Source organism: Emydura macquarii, unplaced genomic scaffold (assembly GCF_026122565.2).
Source record: "Emydura macquarii macquarii isolate MOO-44397 ecotype Brisbane River unplaced genomic scaffold, CSIRO-AGI_Emac_v2 contig_1253, whole genome shotgun sequence".
Classification (NCBI taxonomy): domain Eukaryota; kingdom Metazoa; phylum Chordata; order Testudines; family Chelidae; genus Emydura; species Emydura macquarii.
Genome location: NW_027131390.1, coordinates 87,945,620 through 87,961,812, shown reverse-complemented (window position 1 = coordinate 87,961,812; position 16,193 = coordinate 87,945,620). Strand labels below are relative to the sequence as shown.

The following is a 16,193-nucleotide window of genomic DNA, read 5'->3' as shown; positions in this document are numbered from 1 at the left end:
ATTCTTTTTGTTCCTAATATATTTTTTAAGTTCCTTCTTATTGTCCTTAACTCTGCTGGCTGATTTCTCTTTGTGCCCCTTTGCTTCCCTTGTCACTTCTCTACAATTCCTAACTTCTGATTTATAGTCATTTATTATCAACTTCCCCTTTTCTTCCATTTGTAATATAGCTGCCTTCATTTCTGCTCTAAACCAGGTCAGCTATTTACCCAACACAGCCTTCTTCCTCAGTTGTGGGAGTGTGGTTTTTTGGACATCTAGTAAAATATTCTTAATTTATTCCCAATTATCATTTACATTTTGTGATTAAATTAATTTTTCCCTCTCATCTGATTTGGCTCATAATTGTTTTCAGCTTTGTGAAATTGTCCCTATTAGAGCACCAAGTATGTATTACTGGTCTTTTATTCTGCTTGCATATTATAAATCAGGGGTGGGGAACGTATAAGGCCCGCAAAATCATTTGGTCTGGCCCTGGCGGCGGGGAATTCGGCGGTGGCGGGGAATTCGGCGGCTGTGCGGTTTCACGGCAGCGGCGGGGTTTCGTGGGGGGGCAGTGCCCGCCGCCGCCATCAAACCGCGCCACCGCCGAATTCCCCCCCACCGCCGAATTCTCCCCCGCCGCCAGGGCCACCATCAGGCCCTTGACAGAAAAAAGGTTCCCCACCCCTGTTATAAATAAACAAATCATGATCACTTCTGCATAAACTACTGTTAATTTTTAGTTCTGTGATCAGTTCCTCTTTATCTGGTTAGGACAAGGTCTAATAAAGAATTCCCCTATCTGGTCTGCAACACCTTTTGAGTTAGGAAATTGCCTTCTTATAACATTGAGAAATTGCAAGGACGTTTTAATATTGGTAGCATGAGACCTCCAGCGTATGTCACTCAAATTGAAGTCCCCAGTGATCATGCAGGATTTTTTCCCCTACATACTATAGATAGATGTCTAAGGAGGCAGTCATCCTATTTCCTATTATGATTTGGCAGTCTGTAGCAGACACCAATACCCCATCTTGTGCTTTATCTGTTAGGACATTATCCATAAGCATTCAAGATCATGTTCTTCTGAGTTATCAGTGACTCAGAAACAGTGCCACTCTCCCTCACTTTTTGCCCATTCACTGCTTCCTAAATACTTCCTCTAAAACATGTACAAATTTTAAAGTCACCATTATTAAACTATATCAAAAGTATCTCGATTCCCATCCCTAATTTTTTTCCAGAATCTCTACCCTCCCCATAGTCATACATTCTCTTCTTAACAAAATGCCTGAGTGAATAAATGAGCTCTCCCGTAGGCCTTGGAGAACAACAGATGTGAGCTCTAAACAAGACAGAGTGCAAAATTCCAAAATTAAAAACTTTCCATCAAGAAACCCGGCTTTCTTTTCCTGGATGTACAAATCTAGGAACTGGTAACAAAAGCGTGATCTGAGCTGCCATAGTAGTACAGATAGAAGTGGGGAGGAATCTCCCTTGTAGTAAGTACTCAAACTGGTACAAAGCTGTGTAGACACAAATCAACATCTTCAATTGCATCTGGAAGCAGATAGAAAGCCAGTTCTACTTATGGAGAACAGATGTTTTATATGCACACACATATTCACTACTGTTGTCACCTCTAAGTAAGCAGGCAGAGAAATGGTTGCTATTTGTTGAACTAAATGCAATTGAAAATATGCTAATGGCTACTGATGACACTTGATGATCCAAGAGTATCTCTGTATTATGAACTTCCTCAATGAAGGAAGGGGAGTACACTCTCTCTCTCTATCTCTCAATGATTCCTCCTGCTTTACTACCATCATCTCAATCTTGTGTATTAAGCCTCAACAAACTTGCTTTCATCAAATACACAGAAATCAAAGAGAACGTGTAGCTACAGCTAGAGAAAGAGAGAGCGCGCATCCAAGATGAAGGTAACAAATATAATTCACAGGTTGCTTGAATCACTTCCACCACATCAAAATCCTTGGTGAGTAAAATAGACTGAAACACCACTGATAATATAATGTATTTGTCTCCTTTCCGGATAGATCCACTACCAGAGGCAATAGCCAGTCCAGTCAGAATACAATTTATTTTATCCATGAACAAAATTGAAATATTTTAATAAGCCTTTGTTCTATTCCATAGTGTGTAACATTAGGGTTTTTTATAGGAGAAACTGATGGATTAAAAATTATTATTTGGAAGTCTAGAGTAATAATATTTTATGAGTAAATAATTTAGTCAAGCAATAATCATTATTTTTAAAATGTTCCCAGATTATGGCCTCATATCTTGCATGCTAGCCTGACAGCCATCATTCATGATCTCTTAAAGATGTCGATGTTAACACTAGTGCAGTGCTCTCTGCTGTGGACTGTGGACTACCTAAAAGGTTGATATATCACCTTCATATACAGCACAATATGACAGTTCAGTTGTCATAGTGGTGGGGAAGTAAGCCGAGGAGTGAGTCTGACTGCTATTGCATTCACTTCATGAGCTGCCTGTGTGGGCACATGTTGAATTTAAAGTTTTGATTTTAACTCTTAAAGCCCTTAACAGAGTGAGTCCCTGATCCTTTACTTAACTGAGGACTTTCTGTACTCCATTATATCCTCCGAGTTGTGAAGCGATCAGGAAATTTGTAGCCTGGCACGTGCAAGGGCAGAAAGTGTGAGAATCTGCAGGGCAAGAACTGCCCTGGTTGGTTGGTGAACATAAAAGAACATAAGAACGGCCATATTGGGTCAGACCATGGTCCATCTACCCCGGTGGAGGCTAGTGTCAAGTGCTTCAGAGTGAATGAATAGAACAGGCAATCATCAGGCGGATTCCTTAGCAACTGCCACAACTACGCTGCCACCCAACAGCATAGGCAGAGTCATGATTGACAGGCTGAGAGCATTGTGAGGCCAAACACCACTGGTTGTCCTGCCTACAGAGGCCCTCACTGGTGAAACTTACCATGTTCCCTGGTTGGCCCAGCCACACTATTTAAGACCTAAGGGAAATACTTGGAGGCAGTGTGTGCAACAAGACACTTCCCTGACCTGCTGCGGAGCCAGACCCTGCCTGGTTCCTGTGTCCTCGCCTGGTTCCTCACCTTGTTCCTGGTTCCTGTGTCCTCGCCTTGCTCCTGTCTTGGACCCAGTCTGCTTCTGCCTTCCCTAACTCTAGGCAACCTGGTTCTGACCCTCTGCTCCGACTCCTGGCTCAGACAATGGTTTGACCCTCAGCTCTGGCATCCAGCTTCCTATTCTGGTCCTGAGCCTCAGTTCTGTTTCTTACTCCTGCTCCAACTACTAGGCCTGAATCCTGCTCCTACCACTGGACCTGGTTGCCCATGCCCCAGTTCCTGACAGGAAGGGATTTTGTCCATATATTTTATCTCTATAGCCTCACAGTTATGGGAAGCCTTTTCTTTTGTTCTGAGAAGGAAGTGAACTAAAGTTTTGTCCCTATGTAAAGAAGAATGAAAAAAAATATATTTTAATAAAAAAGCTTTTGGCACAATAGATTGATTTTATTTATAATTTTGATCTGATTTTAATTATTTTATATTTTTAGTTTTTTAATCTGGATTTGATTTTCTTGTTTTTGTTTGTTTTTGGAAACACATAGGATAGTTTGTTGATAGGTGTTGCTACATAGTAAAGCAATTTATTTTTATTTTATTTTTTTAAAAATCCATCATCATTCTTTCACTCTAGTGAATAAACTAATTTTTTCTAGGGTTCTTTTAATCAGCCTCTGATACAGTAGTTAACTAAGACAATGACATCTCTTTCTCTAAGACAATATATATTAAAAGAAAATAAAAATGCTCGTTGTCCAAGTCATAAAATCATAGATATTAGCTGTTGAAAGTAAATCATTTAGTCCGCCCCAAGGTGGCAGTGCAAAATTGAATGTTACTTGTTTAACATTTCCCTAGACAATGTCCAGACTTTCAGGCAGAGGTAGACTGAAAGAAATACTATATATGCCTGTTAGTAGCCAGCAGACAAAGCTGCATAGTTACCTGTAAATCATCTTCCTATGCTAATCTGCCTTCTAGACAGAAAAGAAAACATGTTATTACCTCTCTAGGAAGTTCTATAATTAATTACTGGTATCCTGGATACAAACAGATGCATGTCTAGAGGTCAACCTATTGATGAGAGCCTGCCTTTTGGGGAGTTTTAAACACTTATTTATTTTTGAAGTACCTACATATGCTGAACTACCTTCGAGGCAGAGAAAACAGGTATCTGCTGCAGCTTTGGTCAGATACTCGCTTTCCAGGACAGCTTTAAAGAATACATTGTTTAGAATCCTGAGATCTACCATACAGATGAATTTTCTACTATGAATACAAGATTGTGTCAGTGAAAACGAATACTAGTGCTTGATACTTTTTTTAAATTATTGCTACATCTGTTTAATTAAATGCCCAATGGTTTAGCTGGCGTGCACTGTAAAACCATTAGTCCTATTAAGAAATTAATTTAAAAGCTCACGAGTTCTCTTTCCCATTTTGGCAGAAGGTGATTGAGAAAGGGGTCACAGAGCAGCCCCAGGGGCACTTGAATAATCAAAATGTTGCTATATCTAAAATGAGCAACATGGTCTTGTTTCTGTAACCCTCAGACTTCCTTTCCCCATTCTCTCCATGCTTGTTGATTGTAACTATTTATTGCATCATGTCTAAGGGCTTGTCTACACATAGAAGTTGCATCAATGTAAGTTAAACTTGTTTTTTAAAGCAATTTAGTTAACCAGTGTCACACCCTGACTTAGTCATCTTTAGTTCAATTTAAGTGGTTTGCTTCAGTTTAGCTTAAATCTGTTCCTAATCAATTTAAGATAAATCAATATTAGCAAGGTTTATATTAGATTAAGAGTGTCCACATAGCTTTTTGCACTAGTTTAACCAGGTTGTTTTTTAAATCAAATGTTTAGTTAACTGGTGCAACTTTGCATGTAGATGAGTCTTAATATTACATTTTAAGCTCTTTGAGGTGGGAGTCATGTCTTTCTGTCTGTTCTGTGAAGTGCCCACCATGCTATTGTGTGCTGTAAATAATAAAAATGGATGGAATGTGGGAATTTTTATGCGTTCCATACCAACCCTGGGTATAGCACAGAGATGTCAATACGTGTCATGGAATATTTTCTTTAGGCAATAGATGAGAGAGAGCTCTTCCCACTTTTTGTGTGTGATCTAGCAGCTGCTTTTGATAGTTACTGAGCTCAATATGTGAACTAGTTGGGATGGATGGAATTACTGTAGAATGGTTCTCTCTCTCTCTCTCTCTCTCTCTCTCTCTTTTGGTGCATGCTTCTGTCAGGACAGTATTCCTTCTGAATCCTGGTCTAATGTCTTTGGTTGGGTGCGAGGCTTCCAATCATGGCTCAGGTAGCATAATTATCTTTGTTAAATAAAAAAAAAAAAAAAAGAAAAGAAAAGAAAAGAAACTTTTAAAAATGATTAAATGTAAAAGGGGATTGTGGGCTTGATCTTGTGCTGCTAAGATGAAGAAGGTCATCCCAATGCTTTAGGGTTGGGGTCCCAGGACACCTGGGTTCAGCTCAGCCACAGACTCTGTGTGTGACCTGGAGCAACTCGGTGAGGTCTCTTTGCATCTTTAAAATGTGGAAACAATAGCACTTCCTTACCTCACAGAGCTGTTGTGAAGATAAATATATTCAAGACTGTAAGGTGCTCAGGTACTATGGTAATGGAGCCATGTAAGAATCATAGACAGGTATACATAAGATTAAGTGTCCAGTCTCTGTCAAGTGTTCAGGACTGTCAGCCTGCTACCTCTCAAATTCACTTTTTTTTTTTTCCCCCAGCAAGGGATGCAAAGTGCAGTGTCTAGATTTTAAATTTAATTTATTCCACTGGATAGAAAAATAAAGCCCAGTTGAACATATAATTGTTTTAAGCATAGGAGCTTAAAAAGTTGTCAACAAATTATGTTTGGTGCAATGCGGGAATGACTCTAATAATTTGTTTGAAATACTGTTTGATAATTTGAAGCTTCAGAGAGTGCTAGTCACGAAGCCACAAAAATATGACCCAGAATGCTGAGTGTGGTGTTTTAAAATGGAGAACTGCTTTTAATAAATTTAATGCACATAAACTGAGTCAGTGAATGTAATATTGAAAAGTAAACTAAGCTGCACAGTGATTTGGCTAAAAATATAGTGTGTGGCAGTTAGTGTGACTGCCATGATTCAGAAGAACAATGGGACTTCTCTCCTATGGCTATCCAGAGGTAGAGAGACATTCAAACTTGAACTCCAGATATTTGGGGAAAGATAAAAACCTTGCAGAATATAGTCATTCTTCAGGTGGATGTCAGCCTCTATTATTTTTCAACAGCCCTCTTGTGAAGCTCGAGCTACAGAGTAAATGCGGAGTGGGAGGCAGGTAAAGGCAGGTCAGCATTAAAGGTTAGTCAGATACCCTGTCATTCTTTGAAGTAGCCCAAAATAACTGAATCATTCTCTTAAGGAAATTACAGTTCTTTTGGTATGCATAAAGACTGCTCAGGGTCAAGTTCGTGAAACAGAGTCTGTTCTATAATATCTATCGTTCTCCTAACAAAAACAAAAAACAAACTTTAATTCTCACAGCTAATTTAAATAATACAAAATGCTACATTTAGCATTTAAACACAGAAAGTCCATTTACTGATGATATAATGTGCTCTTACATTCTGTTTATAGATATGTTCTCTCCGGGGGAGATTATAATTCCTGTTTAATTTATGAAGATGAAATAAATAAAAAAGCAAAGTGATAACACAAGCCTTTATTTTAAAGGAGAATATATGTATGGGCCATAACCTACTCTTGTTATTTGCACAAATGGTTCCTTGTCTGTCAATGGGAGGTCTGTGTGCTGAATTAAGTTAGTAGAATATGGCCTATTTATGCATGTATTTGATTATCTACAGCCTTGAAAATGGGGTATTTACATTGTAAACAATCACTGACAAATTTTTTAAAATCTTTTTCATCCTAGAAGCGGAAAGCTAAATAACCATTTAGAAGCTGCTATACATGAGGCCATGAGTGAACTGGACAAAATGTCTGGGAATGTAAGTATCTCTGCTTTTTAATTATGTAGCTTTTGTTGTGTGTGTGTGTTTTTTTTTTTTTTTTTTTTTTTTTTTTTTTTTTTTTTTGTGGTGAGGTGGCGGGGGGAAGTTTTCAAACTATCACAGTTTTTGTAATTAAGTTATTAAATCATAAAAGTTGGAAAGAGTTTATAATTTCAGATAGATTGTAAGTACTCTGCATTATTCCTCTCCACCCAAAGTAACTATTGGACATATCTTTCATGTGTGAGGCCTACCAATATTTTGAATAGAGCCTGAACTCCCACTAATATCTCTGGAGTTTTGCCTGAGTAAAGAGCGAAAGAATCAGGCCCATTTGTTTCCAAGTTTGCATATCAAGATGTTGAAACTACACTGAAAAAATCTTCTGACTGTAACACTCCATTGAATAATCTTAATCTAATAAGAGAGAAAAAAATCATAGGAAGTAAATTAAAATGAACAAATTTAACATCAGAACCTGACTATGCTTGCTTTATTTTTTGTTTCCACTTCTATTTTGTGGCACGCAGACAAAATAAATCTCCAATTTTAAAATATTGTTCATATAATGCAATACACTTTTAAAGTATGTTCGGAGATTTTTTGTGCTTTTATAACAAGTCATGCAATTTATTAAAATCTACTAGGATACATTAAAATACTCAAAGCTTCTAATGAATATTTCGGTAAGTATTAATGCTTTAGCTTTTGAATACATAAAATTGATTTTTTTCCTGCTATTATAAGCCTCAATCCTGAAAAGATTTATGCACATGCTTAACTTAACACAATCATAAGACTTAAATGGGACTATTTATGGTGCATAAAATTAAGCATGTGCAGAAATCTTTGCAGGATTGGGGCCTTAGACTTGGTTTTAATACCATCTGGAAATAATCTGAGCGATATTGTGTGTAACTCTTGCTGTCTGCTTTGAATTGTTGATAAAACTGAACCTTTTGATTGTTAGTTTTATTAATACAAAATTAATAGGTTTTCATTTTAATCAGTGACCGTGTTGCAACTGACTGCAGGGCAGGTAAGATTTGGTCATAGATCTCTCTATAAGCCCATCCTACAAATATAACCAAACCAGGTGATCTGGTTATGATACAGTTGCCCTCTAACCCTGTTGCATCACAGGTAACAATGTTTGCCTGGACAGTTTGCATTGGACCCATTTCATATATAACTTCCACCCAGTTATGCAACCCAATTGCAATAGATAAATGCTACAACAGTTAACTATAATGCAAGCTGAGTGAGAGAGAAACTGTGCTGTAATCAGGTTCCCTGACTGGTAATTTTTGTTATGTAGATGAGCCTGATGTAACAAATTTTATATCATAAAATAATCTCTCATGAGCTGTATGATGAGCTTTGTCATAAAATCCTTAATCGAGATGAGCTTTATTTTCATAAATATAATGATGGTTGGAAATATTAGGGTCAGAAAATCATAGGACACCAAATGTAGTTCTTAAATAAATTTTTTTAATTATCACTATTCAGACAGGATAGTACATTTTAAATGTAACACATGTGTAGTATAATTGATATAAAAGCATAACTGATGCTAGCAAGATCATCTGTTGAATACCTGATAAAAACTAGCTGTCTTGAAGAATTTGCGGGGGTGACATAAGGAAATTTTTTTTGTTATTATTCAAAGATTTGTAATTTTTGATTAACTGTTATTTGTAACCTACTGATTGCCTTTTTCCAGAATACACAGCCTCACTTCTACCAACAGATGGTAGTGGTATTCCATATAAAACATCAGTACATTCTTTTGCATTCCATCTCTTGCAGCTGTGTTATTCATGTTTTTATTAGTTTTATGTGATCATGATCTTTCCTCCCAGCTTTGAACTTGGAACAAATAATAGACATTAAATGGAAAATAATTGATGATTAAAAACATTTTCACATGTTAATTAATCTATTATTGATAGAAGTTGATTGAATATTATTGACTGAAATTGATGATGATGGATGAAAACAGTTTGCTAAAAGTAGTTTATCCCTTAAGTTCAGGACTCTGATAATCCTATAGGTCTCTCTCAATTTCAGCATTCTGTTTTACAAGTATATCTCTCTTTCTTTCTGCTGTTATCCCAGTTTTGTAAACCGCTTTCCCCATGGAGCTTAACATTATTACTGCTTTGTACTTCAGTTCCTAGCATGCTGTATAGTGATGTAATTGGTACCCTTCTCCTGAGACTTGAGGTATCCACACTGAGACACCTATGTTGAACCCCCTTCAGCCTGGAGCTTTATCTTCTTGAGTTTACTTCTAATTCTGATTTTAATGTGGGAATTAAAAGCTGTATAATTAGGGGAGCATGATAACTTTTCAAACAATACTGTAATTGATTGATCATTAACAGGTTACTTTATCTAATTTTCTATGCTAACCTTTTCATATACTTATTTTCTAGGTACACCAAATCCCACAGGGAGACAGACAGGTGAAGCCTCCAAAACCCAAGAGGAGGAAGATCTCTAGATAACATTGAATGTCTTTGTCATTGGTCCAGTACTTATCAAATTGAACATGCACATAAATCAGTATATAGGTATTGATATAGATATGATTATATCAATATTTATATCATGACAGATAGATACCATCAAAGGGTGCTAAGTGAAACAGTGGTACAATATTTTTGTTGATCATGTGAGATAGTTAATGCTGGATAAACCAATCAGATTCCTTGAAAGATTACAGTAATAATGTCAGATGATTACTGAATTTTTTCTATAATACTAAAATCATGATTATAAAAATAGTCCAAATGTTTCTGATAAATTTTCATTGTGTATATAGATAATACAGAATTTCATGGTGATATCTGAAATGTAAATATTGTACAATATTGTCATGTACAAGCGTACCTAATGCACACTTTATCTTTTATTGTACAAAAAAATAGTGTACAAAATTCTTTGGTTTCTATTGAGTACACATACAAGAGACTACCAGTGTAAAGTGATAAATAAAAATACAGCCTAAATGCTTTTATATGATAATGTAAAAGATGCTGTTTTTGTATTTAACAGCAGAGAAAAGGCATGATTATGTAATACCTTAATTATGACATACACTTCACACCACTGAGTGTTCATTTATATTGTCTGTTTGGAATGAACCTTGCCTGGAAGTACTGTACTCCATTTCAGGACTCTGTAGGAGAGTGCAACCTTGCAGATTCCTAAAGGGATGTGGGATCACAGGTCTAATTAAGAATTCAAAAGCTGCAACCACTGGTTGCATTTTATTTACTTAAGTTTTAAAGTAGAATACGGTAGATTTTATTTAAAAAACAAAAAAACAAAAAACACACAAAAAAAGCTTAGATGGAATATTTTAGTCAGCCATTTCTGTAGTTGAAGTTTCATAACCACCTTCTAAACTAAGCAATTTATACCACCATTGACTTTGAACCCCCTCCTCCTCACCCCAAAACCCTGTATATGTTAACCGAGGTTATCTAACCTGATTAAACATACTGTTTTCATATATGGGGGAATGGCCCTATTTTGAAAATATGATAAGTGTTAATGCTGATTACCATTTGATTTTGCAGTGGAATAAAAGGGCATGCTGCCCAGCATTCCTAAAAAAGTAATTCTAGTATCCCTCTTACAGTGTTACAAAACTTGAAGATGAAGGTGGCTTACAAAACTATTAGCAACAGTAATTTTTATCAGTATTATGTAACATATCAGATTTATTTTATTTAAAAAGAATTATTTATACCATTAACAGATTCTTATATATATTAATGTGGCTGAAATGTGCAGGTTAAATCTATTAACCAAATTATTTATGTTATATTAAGTGAAAATGTGAAACATATGTAGAAAGAAAGTAATACACTACAGATATACAAGCCTAAAGCTGTGAGCCATTGTAAAAATAACAAAAAGTTAATAAGAAATATAGCACAACACCATTTTTTCACATTGCGGTGGTGGTGGCACACCCTCCTTCCCAAAGTAAATTTTGTTTCGCCCTGCCTTGTTCCAAGATGGAGTCCTTAAGATGGACCTCTTTATCTGGGAGCCACTATGTATTTAACCTGGAAATCCTTTTTCCCCTGTAGTGGAAAATTTGCATCCTCCAGTTAAGACTGTTAGTAATCAGCATCCTATGAGGCTGATGACATTGCCACGCTACTGATAACCACCAGTTGGCATTTGTACAGTGAGTAACAAATCCTCTCCCCATTGACTTTCCCCAGAACCCAAACTCATTTATCTGTGTGACATGACTGAGATCTATTGGCCCAGAGGATAAAGAGACCTGAGAACATTTCTGAACTCAGCTCTCTTGTGCCACTTAGCACATAGCACTACCACTGGGCTAACCTACTTTTTCATGTCTCATACAGACAGCTCTTATTCCTTTTTCCCCCACCCCAACCTGAGGAAATGCAATTAGCTACACTAAGCTACAGTGGCCTGGAGGCAGGAACCCTTCCTTCTACTGGGTAGGTTCATTTGTCTTTTGTGTAATGGCAGGACAGTCTGCCATGGTCCTACATGCAAACTCATGTGAAGTGATCTTTTGTGTAGTTTAGTTAACACTTTTTTGTTACAAGTTGATGTGTTTGTTATGTTTAAAGAGTTAATGTTTGTCCATTTTTCGTATCAGCCTGCTTTTCTGCTGTTTTGTCTACACAGATGTTTTTATTCATAAATACACGTGTGTGTGTGTGTGTGTGTGTGTGTGTGTGCGCGCGTGTGCGTGTGTGTTTGTTTATATTTAGTTTGTTTTTTTACTTTTTGCTTTTCTGTCCTAACACTGAGTTTGTATTGACCAACCCTTCTTTTGGCATTTTAACTAATTAGGTTTGTACGTTTTCACCAATGTATACTTTACATTAGTAGACTATGTAAAGTATTTTTGTGCACTTGATTTCGTTGGTTAATAATGGCATTGATGTGGGTGCTAGGAGTAGTTTGTTTCGGTCCATACAGATTTTTTTCCCTTTTAGAGTTTTTATGATTTCATGTAAGCAGTTAATGTAAATATTGTGAGCATTACAGGTCATGCAGTGTTGTAACATTTTAAAAAATGTTGCACCTACTTTACAATTAAAAAACTGGTCACTCATACTTGAATTTTGCCCATAGAGCCATTTCTTTCTTTGCATTAAAGCATAATATACTTTTTTGATGGAGGCCCATGCCTTCTTTCTACATTATTATTTTTTGTTTAACAAATCTATATTTTTTCTAATAGAAGACTTAAAATGAAAAATTTTAAAAATACTTTTTGCCTAGTTTCTAATTTAAGAGAGTACTCCTATATTTAGAGGGTGACAAAATACCCCATTGCGGAAAGTGGAATAATATTTTAATTGTCATTAATCTGGCACAATCAAATGACTCTGTGAATCTTAAATGACTGATTAAAGTGGGCCCACAAGGGGAATTAGTTTTTAATTAGTTTAATTATTTAAAATTTTTATGGTGCTTTGAGGATGCAAAATGCTAAGTATCCTCTATTATTTATTTATTTACATATTTATTTATTATGCTTTATTTATTAACTGGGTTGTAGTATGTTGAGTCATTTCAAATGAGATGAAAAATCAAAGGAATTATTCCTCTTTCTATCATGGTGTATTTTGTAAACACCATTAAAGAAAAAATATTTCCATTCATTTCAATGGACTTCCTTCGTATTCCTGCTTCTGACAAAAAAGTAATTGCTGGAACCAGCTATGAAAATAGCTTTACCTAGTTAAACAAACAAAAAACACATTTTTGATGTTCCTGGTCTATTATACTCAGTCTAAGATTTAAAGTGTTGTTCTTTTTTAAAAAATTTCAAATGTTAAGTTATTTACTAAGTCAGTTTTGCAGACGGTTTAGAAGTAATACACTGCCATCTGGGTCCTGGAGTTTGATGAAATAGAAGAAATAGAGGGCTCGTGGTGGACTGAATTATCTTAGAAATACTACTTTTCTTAGTTACAGTTTGTATTTTGCTATGTAGGGTTGTAATGTGAGAATTCCAGCAGAGCACTAGCATAAAAATGCTTTTCTATTTAAAAAAAATCCATTCTAGTCTTACTAAGAATTAGAAAAAAATTTTAATATCAGTTTTGTAATTTTTGATAAAGTTGTCGATATGATTAAATCACCAAAAAAAGTTACTGTGATGTTCTCTTCGGGGCAGGGACCATGTCTTCCTTTATGTTTATAAAACTCCTAGCACAGTAGGACCCCCAATCTTGAATGGTGGCTACTGGCTGCTACAGTAGTATTAAATATTAGATAATAATGTTAAAGTTGAGTTAAATACACAAAACCAAGAGAATTCAGAAATGAGAGTGAAAACTGTACTCCTTATCCTTAGATTATCTGTTGTACCCAGCTATTACCACACACACGTAATATCATCCAAGTAAGTTTAGAAAATAGGTGATCTATTGATTCTTTACCCGGAAGAACCAGGATAGTCTAACTTTAGTCAAAACGTAACTGCTGCTTTAACAGAGTTTTTGGTTATTTCATTCTCTTTGCTGTGTTTTTAACAGTACTAACTGAAATTGTTAATTCACATTTCAAAATTCCCTCAGTAACTATCTTTAACCAACAGGCATTAGCATCTGATGTTATGCACTGGTAAAAATACAAAACATATATAATGGACTCATAGTGTCAAATTCAGTTCAAACACAGTTTGGCTCAATGGAGTTATTTACACTATGTGTCAGCAACAGACGAGCAGACCTTGTAGGAGGAGTGCTCCACAAGGATTTCATAGTGGAGTTTGTCGTTGATCATCCAGGATTTGCCTACGCATACCACACACAAGCTATGGGGCCCCTCTGCCAATCCTAGCAAATTCTTAGTTGTCTGTGGGAAGAAGCTTCCTCAGCTGCTAGGATGTAGGTACCCCGCCCCTCCCAATCCCTACCAGCATAGTTCCTATGGAACTGTACTACTAAGGTCTCCTGGTGGCCTTAGGGGTAGCGGTTGTCTGTGAAAAAGATAATAGAGCTCTGACTAAAAAATATATTTAATGACAGCCCTCAGCTACAGAGGCTAGCTCCTTTGTTACTTAAATATCCATCAGTCCTGTATTGTAAGGTTGGGTTTATTCAAAGGAAATTATGAGAAGTTTGACTGCCCCTAGAGGGCATTACTCTAATAAACTTTACCCAGTTAGAAGGGCAACAGAAGTTCTGCCTCTCTGGTTTAAAGGCAAAGATCCTGATTGTCAATGCTCTACACTTTGGGCAGTCATTAACACTAGTGTGCAAAGTAGTGTAAACTACCCAGTTAGAACGGTAGGATATTACACTTGCATCGCATTGGCGTAAATGAGTATACAAGGTGCAGGGCAGTGGAGAATCAGGCCCAGCCTCTTTGTTTCTCTTTCTTCACCAGGCTTTACTTTATTAGTTCATTTTGAGCAATGAGAACAAAAAAATTAGTGGAAATGTTTATTTCTCTTTTATTATTATCATTTTCCCTGAGAGCACAGCCCAGAGAGGTTTTTCTCTTTTCAGGTATAATTGCTGTGAGCTCAGGGTTTGCCTACACATTCAAGTTATTCTAGATAAGGTAGGATGTGTATTTAAAGTGGAATAGTTATTCTGGAATAACTCCAGGTATGGACATTTGTATTTGGAGAGAGGGCCTTTTTCCATGTTAGCTTAAAACACTCTGGAAAAGGAACTATTATTCCACACATGAAGTTATTAGAATATCTATTCCAGAATAACTCTGTGTGTAGACATATCTTAGAAAGACGGGTTAATGGCCATTCATCAGAATAGATCATCAGTCGACAAAGAAGAGCACATACAGACATTTGTATTAGCTGACACTTTACAACCTAATAGTAGAAATCTATACCAAAGGATATTGGAGTTGAATTCAGAGTCTGGGTCCAGATTTGAATAGAAATTATAAGACTTATAGTAGCAGATACAAAGGTCTCCATTTCAACCATTTGTATAGATCAAGGCCTATCAATGATACACATGGTTATTGGATGATGAAAAAATTTGCAGATAAATCCAAGTATCGATTATTTCAGTGGGGGGCTAAAATTATAATTATGTAAAACAGCGAGAGTCCTGTGGCACCTTAAAGACTAACAAATTTATTTGGGCATAAGCTTTCGTGGGCAGAAACCCACTTTGTTGGATGTATGAAGTGGAAACTTCAGTTTGGTAGGTATATATACACATGTATGGATGGGTGAGTTACATCACAGTGAGGAGGGCAAGTGTTAACAAGGTAAATTCAATCAGGGTGGATGAGGCCATTCACAACAGTTGATGAGAAGATGTGAATGTCAAAAGAGGGAGCATTATTTTTTTTAGTGGGTTAGCCACTCCCAGTCTCTATTCGGACCTAGTCTGATAGTGTCAAGTTTGTATACGAGTTCCAGCTCTGCAGTTTCGCCCTGGAGTTTAAGTATGGCAACTTTCAAGTCTGTTACTGAATGTCCAGGGAGATTGAAGTGCCCTCCTACTGGTTTTTGGATGTTACCATTCCTGATGTCTGATTTGTGTCCATTTATTCTTTTGCCTAGAGACAGTCCGGTTTGGCCAATGTACATGGCAGAGGGGCATTGTTGGCACATGATGGCATATATTACATTAGTAGATGTGTAGGTGAACAAGCTTGTGATGGTGTGGCTGATCCAGTTAGGACCTATGATGGTGTCACTTGAGTAGATATGTGGGAAAAGTTGGCTAAAACCTCTCCAACACATCATCAAGGATCTACAGCCCATCGTCTTCTAGGATAGGCTGTAGATCCTTGATGATGTGTTGGAAAGGTTTTAGCTGGGGGCTGTGGGTGATGGCCAGTGGCGTTCTGTTGTTTTGGGTCTGTCCTGTAATAGGTGGCTTCTGGATACCCATCTGGCTCTATCAGTCTGTTTCTTCACTTCCCTAGGTGAGTGTTGTAGTTTTAAGAACACTTGATAGAGATCCTGTAAGTGTTTGTATCTGCCTAAGGGATTGGAACAAATGCGGTTGTATCTTAGGGCTTGGCTGTAGACAATGGATTGTGTGGTGTGTCCTGGGTGGAAGCTGGAGGTATGTAGGTACGGATAGTGGTCAGTGG

At 36.8% G+C, this 16,193-nt stretch overlaps 1 protein-coding gene across 4 annotated transcripts in view; it reads left to right on the top strand.

Moving 5' to 3' along the window:
• The window catches only part of MBD5 (methyl-CpG binding domain protein 5), a 218,134-nt gene extending 204,894 nt beyond the window's left edge, over positions 1-13,240 (top strand). For all 4 annotated transcript variants that reach the window (XM_067549487.1, XM_067549486.1, XM_067549489.1 and 1 more), the window contains 2 exons: positions 7,010-7,085; positions 9,530-13,240. In XM_067549487.1, coding sequence (XP_067405588.1) covers positions 7,010-7,085; positions 9,530-9,601 — 148 coding nt within the window. In that variant the 3' untranslated portion in view covers positions 9,602-13,240. The remainder of the gene's footprint in view (positions 1-7,009; positions 7,086-9,529) is intronic.
• The last annotated feature ends 2,953 nt before the right edge of the window (positions 13,241-16,193 follow it).